Here is an 11,415-nt window from a genome sequence, read left to right as displayed (position 1 = left end):
CCCCCCCGTCATTAGTAATCCTTCCCCACAGTTCTCTAGCTGCAACCTTGTTTTTGTGCAGAGACTTGTCTACTGAAGGCCCCTGTGGTTGAAACATTGTTGATTAAAATGAGAGGTCCTGGGCCCTCTCCAGCCTCCCTGGTTCACACTCAGACCCTCCCTGTGACCACGTGGAGGTGAGAAGGGAGGAAGGAAGGCAGGCCTAGTACAAATGGAGGCCAGAGGTCTGCAGACCAAGACCCTCAGCCGAGATATCTGATGGAAATGAGTGCTCCAGTAGACAGGGCAAGTCCACCCTGCTGGTCCTAGACTCCAGATTCCATGCCAGGAGCATCCATGCTTCTTGGGAGTGAGGACCCGAGTTTCCAGCAGAGTCCTGGATGGCAACAGGCAGAGCTTGCTGACTAAGGACTCATGATTGGGCACAGTTAAAAATGCCTCTACCATAGCCTTGGGCTTAGAGGACACATGTGTCCCTGCTGTATCCAAGGGGCTCTGAAACGCCTTCTGATAACGCTATCATATTCGCATGGAACCCACACACATCCTGAGTCCACCATCCTCACCTCAGGGTCACGAGCACACTGTGAGTACCACATGCTGATGCTATTTGTTTCATTTCAAGGAAATCAAGGAAAGCACAGACACAGCATTTTTATTCCAAACAGTTTGTCTGTTATTAGTTCAACAGACGTAGACTCTGTGGATGAGAAGGAACAACTGGATACATACTCGGACTCCCTGAGGTGAAGCACAGTTTTAACAGTACAATTTCCAGTCAGGGCCCATGGTTCCCAGAAGTCAAGGCTACCACCCTCTTCCTCCCCTCCCTCCATCCATTCCCATCCTCTTGTAAAAAATGTCACCCTGTGAAGTCCATAATCCCACATCCAGGAAATGGGAGAATTACAAAATAAAGACAAGGCAGAGGTCACAAGGCAGAGAATTACAAAATAAAGACAGGTCAGGTGCCAGTAGCATACTGAGGATTTGCCTCACTGAGAAACCATTCAAAGCTGACAGATCTGTGTCTTATCTGGTGATCCTTGTTCCAACTGACTTCACAGATGCAGGGGGAAAAAAATCTCATTTCTGTCTTTCCAACTCAAAAGACTTGGGATGGCTACTGGTGACTGTTAAGCTGGCAGGGGATTCTTCTGATTATGCTCACTTTATGAAAAAAACCTCTATCTTCTTTAGTTTTCTGTTCCTGCAATAAAACACCATGACCACCACCATTGGTGGCACACATCTTTAATACCAGTATCCAGAGGCAGAGGCTTGTGGATCTCTGAGTTCAAGGTCAACTTGGTCTACAGAGCTAGTTCTAAGACAGTGAAATCTACACAGTAAAATCCTGTCTCAAAAAAAAAAAAAACACCAAAACCCAAAACAAAACCAAAAACCCACCATGACCAAGTCAATTATAAAAGGAAGGGCTTATTTTGGGGGGCTATGGTTACAGAAAGGTCATGTTAGCAAGTGGCAGGCATAATCACAGGAGCAGAAGCTGAGAACTCACATCTTTTTTTATACATTTTTTATTGATATTTATTGAGCTCTACATTTTTCTCTGCTCCCCTCCCTGCCTCTCCCCTTCCCCTTCCAGACCTCCCCCTAGGTCCCTATGCTTCCAATTTACTCAGGAGATCTTGTCTTTTTCTACTTTCTACTTCCCATGTAGATTATATCTATTAAGTCTCTCTTAGTGTCCTCATTGTTGTCTAAGTTCTCTGTGATTGTGATTTGTAGGCTGGCTTTCTTTGCTTTATGTTTAAAAACCACTTATGAGTGAGTACATGTGATAATTGTCTTTCTGCGTCTGGATTATCTCACTCAAAATAATGTTTTCTAGCTCCATCCATTTGCCTACAAAATTCAAGCTGTTGTTATTTTTCTGCTGTATAGTGCTCCATTGTGTAAATGTACCACATTTTCCTTATCCATTCTTTGGTCGAGGGGCATTTAGGTTGTTTCCAGGTTCTGGCTATGACAAACAAAGCTGCTATGAGCATAGTTGAGCACATGTCCTTGTGGCACGATTGAACATTCTTTGGATATATACCCAAAAGTGGTATTACTGGGTCTTGAGAAAGGTTGTTTCCTAATTTTCTGAGAAATCGCCACACTGACATCCAAAGGGGTGTACCAGCTTGCATTCCCAGAAGTGTTCCCTTTTGCCGGGTGGTGGTGGTGCACGCCTTTAATCCCAGCACTTGGGAGGCAGAGGCAGGCGGATCTCTGTGAGTTCGAGACCAGCCTGGTCTACAAGAGCTAGTTCCAGGACAGGCTCCAAAGCCACAGAGAAACCCTGTCTCGAAAAACTCTCCTCCAATGACACATTCCCCACTTCTAACAAGGACACCCTCTTAAGCCTCCCCAAGCAGCACCACCCACTAGGGACCAAGTGTCCGAATGCCTGAGCCCGTGGGGGACATTCTCCTGCAAACCATCACAAGTCTTCTGGACTGTGGGTGGGAACACGCCCTGGGGCAAGGTCCAGACTGGGAGAGTGGGAAGAGGTGATAAAACGCACTGATCCCCTCTTCTGATTGTGGGCGTGCTGTGACCTGCTGTCGCAGGTGTGATGTGTTGCAAGCTCCTGCCGCCTTGACTTCCCCACGCGGGGGACAGTAACCTTGAACATGAACTGAAATAAACCCTTTCTCTTTTCAGTTGCTTCTGTTAGGGTGTTGTCTCACAGCCGCAGGAAGAGAAACTAAAGCAAGTCTTCTCTCTTGCTGCGAAGCTCTTGGCACCTGCGGCCACCAGCACCTTATGTAGTGACATGACATTGTTGTGACCCAAGGGTGTGCTGCACAGAGTGATGTGACTGCTGTTTCTGCCGTATTACGACACATTAACATTCTTTGTTTCAGCTCCATTTGGTTCACTGGAATCCCGTGAAATATGAAAATTACAAGGAAGCCGCTGTGGGGGAGGATGGGCTGGCGGTGATCGGCGTGTTTCTGAAGGTAATGTCCACTGGGCGTGACTCTCCCACTGAGAATGCCTGCATTTGGTCATCAAGAATGGCCTTTTGAGGGGGGGGGGGAACATGGAAGGCTTCTGTGACAACCCCACCCCCACACCCCAAAGTAACAGTCTAGATAGTAAGCCACTGAAGAGCAGGCTTCAGAAGTGTGACAGACGCTGAAGAGTAGCTCTCCACAATCGGTCGCTTCCGGAGGAGCAGTGGGAGAGAAGGGACTCAGTTCTATTTAAGGGGCAGGCCACTGAGAATCTGAGCATGCTCTGGTGAGTACACAGATAACACAAAGAAAACTTGTATCGTCATCATCATCATCATCATTATTATTTTGGGGAGGGAGATCATAAGTGGGAGTGGACATGAAAGGACCAGAAAAGGATTGTGATTGGGATGCATGGTGTGAAACTCCCAGAGAATCAATCAATAAAAATGCTACGTCGAAAAACGACAAAGCAAACAAACACAAGAGAATAGTCTTTTGCACACTGTCCCCTGGAAGCAAGGTGTGTTTCCACTGTCTGCTGCCTCCCAGGCTAACGCTTGTATGTCTGTGCTGTGCAGCTCGGGGCCCGGCATGAGACTCTGCAGAGGCTGGTGGACCTCTTGCCAGACGTGAAACACAAGGTAAGAAGCACGAAACCAGCAAAGCGGGCACCGAAGTTGCCAGAGCAACGACTCACTCAGGAAAATTCAAAGAGTTTGGCAGAGGAGTAAGACTCAAGTCCTAGGAAGAGAAGTGAAGGGCCAGTCCTAGGGCTCTTGTCACAAACTGAATTCGGAAGCTTTCCTGCTGAGCCCTGAGAGTGGTGGCAGATGCCTATAATTCCAGCACTTGAAAAGGTTGAGACAAGAGGATTGCCAAAAGTTCAAAGCCAATCTGGACTACACAGTGAGTTCCAGGCTAGCCTGGGTTACAGGATGAGAGCCTTCAAAAACAAACAAGAAAGAGGACTCAGATGTAGCTCAATCAGTAGAGAGCTCGCTGAGCATGTGTGAAGCCCTGGGTTCAACTCCCAGCACCGACATAAACTGGGTGTAGCAGGAGGCAGCTGCACTATTGGGAAGTGGAAGCAGGAAAATCAGAAGTTCAAGGTCATCCCTGGGATACTTGAAGCCCTGTCTTTGGAGGAGGAGTGACATACGTTCTGCCTATTACTGCCAATTTCCCCCTCAGTGAGACAAGGGTGCTGGATTCCTTGGGACTCCCCCAAGTCCAGCCACCCAGGGAATCCTAATTATTCTTGCTTTGCTCAGACACGATGTCCAATAGTGATAATGCCTGTTCAAACAGACAGAAGTGTCTACCTGCTGCGTGTGCAAACACAGTCCAGCGCACCGCCAGCGCACCCTGGAAAAAGAGTTTAATGGAGACCAAGGGCAGAGCAGCCCTGGGGAGGGGAAGGCACAGCCTGGGTGACGCACAAGCTGGTGGCAGGGCCCCAGTTCATGCCAAAGGTGGCTGGGCATTCTTTGGTATGCCTTGGTATGTTAGGCAGTCTTAAGAAAATGACAGAGTAATGGTGTCACTTTTCTTTAAGACGAACTCAGAAGGGACTTTGATGGGGAAATGGAAATTCCAAAGGGATAGGTTTATTTATTCAGTACCACAACAAAGAATTCTGAGGCAAAGGGAAGCAAGGTGGCCATTGGACATAGGGACATGGGGACAGAGGAGGCTTCCACCTGTCTTAACAATGGTCAGAGCTGCCCTGCAGGAAAGTGTGGCCGCCCCTTCCTCAAAGCTCACAGGAATGTTTGATCCGCCTCTTGCCTCCTCTTGATGTTGAGGTTCAGATGTCCCCTGGGATGGAGACAGATCCCCTACCCCCACTGTTCTGTCCACCGGTTCAGGAACACCTCAAGGCCAAGGTAGCGGGCGCCCAGCTCCTTGCCTCTTCCTTGCTGGCCCACAGCCAGAGCAAAGCTAGCTGGAAGGCGGGATGTTTTCCCAGCTGGCCTCTGCCTCCCATGAGGCTGGGAAAGAAAGGAGCTGGCTGGGGAGTGTTGTTTACTCAGGGGTCTGTTTTCCTTCCTTGGAAGGTTCTGGAGCTACTTTTCCCTATGGGCTGACCACAGGCGAGACGTGGGGTTTGGGACGTAGTTCTAGCCCAAATCATGCTAAGTCCCCTGAAAATAACCCACTGACTCTAGGACATAAAAGGACTTTAAGACATGAAAGGCCCAGTCTTGGAGGGCCCCTCAAGCTAACAAGTGGAAGACACTCAAGGACCTCTTGTTCGTGGCTCTCGGTCTGCAAGTTTAGGACTTCTAGGAGATTGGGTGTGTGGCAGAGAGCCCAGTCAAGATATCCTCGGTCCAAGGCCCTGGATCTGTCAGGAAACTGTGTGGATTTGAGCTGGTCACTTAACTTCTCAGAGCCCCAGTTTCCCTATTTATGAGATTTGGATATTGAGAGTGGATATATGAGGGCCTTGTTACCCAGATGGACGTGAGATAGGCACAGTGTTGGTCTTAAGTAAGTGGGTTGGGTCCGGGCCCAGCTGTGGCGTGGCTGAAGAGTCCAGAAGGCTCACACAAGCTCGTCTACTGTTGTCACGGGGTGGGTGGGTAGGGCTGTGGCCCAGGACAGGATGTCTCTAGCAGCATCACTAAACTCAGAGCTGTCTAAGATGGACCTGAAGAGTGTTCCTACCCTGGGGAGCTTGTCAGACTTTAAAAGGCTTGAAGCATGGTGGCTCTAGGGAGGATGGGAGAGGGAGGGAGGAGGTGGGGGTCAGGTGGCCTTGGGCTCCAATCCCAGCTCTGTGGCTCGTCTGTTCAGTAAGCCCCCCGTGAGGATGGTTCGCTGCAGCTATGGAACTACTCCCTTGGGGTTCCCCAGCTGAGAATACAGTGTCCTTGCTTAGGCTAGGACAGGATGGGCTAGCTGGGGTCTGGGACCTAGACCTTAGACCCTAGAGCTAGGGACTCAATCAGCAGGATCCCTGACACCCTATTCCCCAGGCTGGCTGGGATTGCGTGAGCATACACCATCCGGCCCAGCTTTTTCACGTGTGTTCTGAGGGTAGAGCTCAGGGCCTCCTGCTTGCCAGGCAAGCTCTGTCCTGACTGAGCCACCCCTCCAGTGCTCTTTGCTTTTGGGCTTCAGTCACTAATTGTGACCACACCACATTCTTGGCGTTCCTCAGGTCCCTCAGACTGCTTCTGCCTCAGGACATTTGCAACAGATAGAAACGCGTCACAGACTGTTCCTTGGTGCCTTTCCTGTGTCTTTCCTCAGATGTCACCCCACTAGGCCTCTGGGACCATGCTTGTCAGAATACCCACTGCCTCCCATCTCATCCTGCTCCCCTAATTTGCTAATTTTCTCCATCACAAAGTTCCCAGTGCCAAGTGCTGATGCTTATTTACCCTGTGTGAGTTCCACAGAAGGAAGTAATCCTGTTCACTTTTCTGCATCTGTACCTATGACACCCAAGACAAAGCTAGGCTCACAGGGGCTCAGACAAACACTAGTAAATGCATGTGTGCGTGCATGAATGAGCAAACAGATGGTGACGTCCCATGAGAACTTATAAAGGCTTTATGAAACCCAGGAAGCAAGCAAACATCAACTGTGAACACGAGGCCTGAGGCGGAGCCAAGCTGACTCCTACTGTCTTAAGAGGAGGGCAGAAAGCGTGAGCAGCTGTGGGGCCAACCACCTGCTCCCTATAAGAGAGGAGAACACGAGGCTGGGTGGGGGAGGGTCCCGCAGCACGTACAGTTTTAGAGTCAGGCTGCTTGAGGAAGACAGGCAGTTGTTTTAAAACTAAGATTGGTTAGTGCAGCCACGGTTGAAAACACATGTTTTTGGGTCCTTAAATTAAAAACAAAAATGTCCATCTGATCCAGCAATCTCGGATATGGATATAGACCCTGATAACTGAAAGTAGCCGTGAAACAAACAGCTCCCACCCCATCCCATTCCGGAAGTATTCTTTAAGATAACCAAAAGGGAGGAGCAGGCCAAGTGTCCAGCGTGGGTGAATGCAAATGAAACATGGGCCAGTCACATGGTGGATGCTTTTCATTAGGCCATAACACAGAAGGACACACAGAACATCCTGGCTCACATAGGTCAATTTAGCACTCAGGAAGTGAAGGCAGGAGGATCAGGAGTTCAAAATTATCCTTGCCTAACATAGAGATTTTTTTTTTTTTTTTTTGGTTTTTTCGAGACAGGGTTTCTCTGTAGCTTTGGAGCCTGTCCTGGAACTCCCTTGGTAGACCAGGCTGGCCTCGAACTCACAGAGATCCGCCTGCCTCTGCCTCCCGAGTGCTGGGATTATAGGCGTGCGCCACCACCACCCGGCCCTAACATAGAGATTTTGAAGACACCCTCGGCTCCATAAGACCCTGTCTCAGCCCGGTGTTGTGCCTGTGTCTTTAATCCCAGCACTCAGACTGGAGGCAGAGGCAAGCAAATCTCTGAGTTCAAGGTCAGTCTGGTCCAAGGAGTGAGTTACAGGACAGTCAGGGCTATGTAGAAAAACCCTATCTCCAAAAACAAAAGCAAAAAACCCATAACAAACAAGCAAAAGTGGGGAGAGAAAGAAAGTCAGGAAGAGGGGGCTGGAGAGATGGCTCAGTGGTTAAGAGCATTGCCTGCTCTTCCAAAAGTCCTGAGTTCAATTCCCAGCAACCACATGGTGGCTCACAACCATCTGTAATGAGGTCTGGCGCCCTCCTCTGGCCTTCAGGCATACACACAGACAGAATATTGTATACATAATAAAGAAAGAAAGAAAGAAAGAAAGTCAGGAAGAATGGTTGTTCTAACACTTGCTGTGCCTCGGGTAGACCCTAAGGACACAATGTCCATTGAAATAAATCAGGCACGAAGACAACTGAAAAGCCATTTATGGACGCACAGGTCTTTAATCCCAGATCTCTGTGAGTTCGAGGCCAGTCAGGGCCACGTGAAGGAGACACACTGATGTCCATGGGTCTCCAGGTTTAGAGTCAGAAAGTAGACCGTGGTTTCCAGAGGTCAGGGAAAAATGGGAGTCAGTGTTTAGTGAGGCAGAGAAAGTTCTGGAGATAAATGCGGGTAATGGCTACATGATGTGAATGTCTTTAATACCCCAAAATTGCACACTTGAAAAATGGCAAAAAAGGGCCATACATACATACATACATTCCCAGCCAAGATATATATAAAGGCATAATTTTAAAAAGAAATATAACTATTTGGTAGGAGTCCCTATCTTGTAAAGAATAATCATCTTTTTCTTTCTGTTTCCACATACAACAATGGTGGCCATGTAGCCGTTCTTCCGTATGCTTGTTTGGCCATCAGAGCCGTGGGAAGATGGAGAGGCACTCGACCTCTTCCTGGCCTTCCTATGTGGAGCCCCTGACAGGGCTGTGATTCTTGTTCTCAGGATACACAGGTGACCGTGGGCCCCTTTGACCCGTCAGAACTGCTGCCTGCCTGCCGGGATTACTGGACCTACCCTGGCTCCCTCACCACCCCGCCCCTAGCTGAGTCAGTCACCTGGATTATCCAGAAGATGCCCATTGAGGTGGCTCCAAGCCAGGTGAGCCCTGCAGCCGAGTCACAGTTCCAAAGGAGGTCATTTTTACCTCTGTCTTCATCAGGGTGTCGTGGCAGGGCATCACCAGACTCCATCCTCTGGCACATCTCTGGCATGTGCAGTGGAGGTCTGAAGTCACACCTGGGGTACCACGCACCTTGTGTTTGGAGACAGGCTCTCTCATTGGCATTAGGCTGGGCTGGCTGACTAGCCCCAGGATCTCTCTCCCCAGCCCTGAGAGCTGAGACTGCATGAGCACACCATCCATGCCAGCCTTTTTCACATGCTTCCCGAGGCTGGAACTCAAGGCAAATGCTTTACTGACTGAACCACTTCCCCAGCCCCATTGGCACATTGCAGATGTTCCTGAACAGCTAGAAGGATTTTCCGTTTGTATGAGAGTCCTTGAGTACAGGGCCCCGTGATCACACTCGGGGTGTCAATGGGGCTAGCAAACATCATCTTCCTTGAGGTCCAGGTGTGGCTATTGTCCTAATGACACGTAGCTAGTGTGCCTGGGAAAGTCCGTGTAAGAACAAAAGTGATACCAACTTGGACCTGAGTTCTTGCCCATCTCATCACAGGAGTTCAGTGGGGGGTGGGGGTGTATATCATGGCACATGGCACACAAAGGACTCCTTCCCTACCTGTGTGGCTCACTCCGTGGCTGACAAGTTGGTGCTTGGGGCTGGGCCTCAGTACCCTTCTGTGGCCTTTCTATGGGGCTGCTGGGATTCTGTCATGACTGTGGGCTCTCCAGTCCCAACAAGATGGCAGCTACAGTGCCGCTAAGGGACCTTCTGGGGTCACTGGCCCATTATACTGTGTTGTGTTGGTCACGTAGGGACGCCTGTGATTCAGTGTGGGAGGGGATACCTGGCACCTGTCTCCCCCAGGCTGGCCTCAGCTCACTCTGGCTGCCCTCTTTTCCAGCTGGCAGCATTCCGCACGCTCTTGTTTTCCGGACGTGGTGAGGAAGAAGAGGCAATGGTGGACAACTACCGCCCACTCCAGCCCCTCCTGGACCGGGAAGTCCGTGCGTCATTCCAGGCCACTAGGGTGGGAACGTCTGCAAGGGTAGGCAGAACGGAGTGAAAACAAGGTGTGCACTTTGCAGGGGTGTCATGTGACGTGACACCGGGATTTAAAAGAAGACGAAATCATTACTCCAGTCAACCCACTTTTTCTGTTGCAAGTAAGGGAAATACTTGAAAGAAACTGAAGGAACAGGGCTGGAGGGACAGCTCAGCCTACAAAGAGTTTACCTGAGGCCATAAGGACCTGAGTTCAGATCCCCAGTATCCGCCCAGAAAAGGTGTGCATGTAAATCTCAGTGTGGCGATATGGAAAGTGGAGGCAGGGGATCCCTGGGAGCCTGCAGGCAGCCAGCCAGGGCTGTGTCATAAAATTCCAGAGAAGTCTTGTCTCAAACAAAATGTGGAATGTATCTGAGGACTGACGTGACGACCTCTGACCTGCACATGCAAAAAGTGCATATTTGCATCTGTACACACATGTGCACCGAAATACCCAAATCATTCACATGTGCATGCACGCGCACATACAAAGAAACTTAAGCTCATAGGGTAGAACCCTGTGGCCAGCTCAGGAGACCCAAGACAGGTAGAAGATGGCCTTCAAGACGGAGCAGGTTGCCAGAGGTGGTGGCTCATTCCTTTAATTCCAGCACCAGAGAGGCAGGGGGTAGGGAATGGATCTTTGTGAGTTTGAGGCCAATGATTTACATAATGAGTTCTAGGACAGTCAGGGCTACATAGTGAGATCCTGTCTCAAAAACAAAACAAAATAAAAAAAACAAAAGCAACAAAATCCTACACAAATTAAAAAAGACTGAGCGAATCACCGACACTCGAATTGTTTTGTCTGGCTTCTCAGCTCTGTTCTCTTCTCTTTGTGCATCATGGCTAGGGCATCTAGAGTCCTCAACAACACAGATGGTGAGACCAATATCTTCTTCTTCATTGTCAAACCCAGGGCCCCTCTGACACATTATGGCAGGCTTGAAGAACCCCAAGTCCATCCATTCAGAGTTCAGGAAGACCAGCTGTAGTCTGGGTGTGAGCAAGGCCCATTCTTTCTAGAGGCCCCGGAGAGAATCAGTATACAGCCCCAGGCTGGTAAGGAATTTATCCTCCTCCTCCTGTGATCTAGCCCTATTGCCTCCTTCTGGAAAGAGCCCTCCTGGTTATCTGGCATCCACACACAACCCAGGATGAGTTCTTCATAACAATGTCTTTCCTCCCATCGCAGAGTCCCTGAGGCCAAATCACACACCCTCAGGGTGAAGATTAAGACGTGGGTGTCTCTGAGGAGTGTGGTAGTCCTCCCCTCAGAGCCCTTGAGTCTCTTGACATTCAGGAAGGGATACGGCATAAAGTAAGAGGACCTTGAAAAGGAATACCTGCCTTCGCCACCGGATTGCGCCTAGACACCCCTCTGCTGTATGCCCTTCATGTATGTTGTCTGCTCTACTTTACCAGAAAAAAAAAACAGATGGCATGTTCACCTGCCAGGGCCTGGACTGTGTTTCCGGATGCCTCACCTGGTTGTGGGGCCAAGGAGAAAGAAGTGCCTTTAGCAGGGTACACGGCCTCACTCTGCTCCACTAGCCAAGTGACCGTGGTGACCTGGGGCCTCTGTGATGACCTCCCTAAAAACATCACCTCACATGGCATCCTGGCCTCCAGCTGCCTCACCCTGCTCCACCAGACTGAGCCTCCAGCTTCCTGCCTGGGATTCTCCACCCTCAAATGGCCCTGCAGTTCATCACTTCCTGGGTCTCTGGCAATGGTTCACCCTTTGTCACAGTCTGGGCCTTATCCCTACTGTTTCTTCTTGTGACCTCTCAGCCCAATGGACCCA

General features: G+C 49.8%; 1 protein-coding gene across 1 annotated transcript in view; it reads left to right on the top strand.

Moving 5' to 3' along the window:
- Ca5a (carbonic anhydrase 5A) overlaps positions 1 to 9,893 on the top strand; it is a 27,291-nt gene extending 17,398 nt beyond the window's left edge. The window contains exons 4-7 of the mRNA XM_005345787.3: positions 2,880 to 2,975; positions 3,554 to 3,616; positions 8,380 to 8,535; positions 9,466 to 9,893. Of these exons, the coding sequence (XP_005345844.1) occupies positions 2,880 to 2,975; positions 3,554 to 3,616; positions 8,380 to 8,535; positions 9,466 to 9,627 (477 nt within the window). The 3' untranslated portion in view covers positions 9,628 to 9,893. The remainder of the gene's footprint in view (positions 1 to 2,879; positions 2,976 to 3,553; positions 3,617 to 8,379; positions 8,536 to 9,465) is intronic.
- The last annotated feature ends 1,522 nt before the right edge of the window (positions 9,894 to 11,415 follow it).

The sequence above is a fragment of the Microtus ochrogaster genome, chromosome 4, assembly GCF_000317375.1.
Source record: "Microtus ochrogaster isolate Prairie Vole_2 chromosome 4, MicOch1.0, whole genome shotgun sequence".
NCBI lineage: Eukaryota > Metazoa > Chordata > Mammalia > Rodentia > Cricetidae > Microtus > Microtus ochrogaster.
The sequence above is the reverse complement of the archived record's forward strand: the minus strand, read 5'-3'. Positions and strand labels throughout refer to the sequence as shown.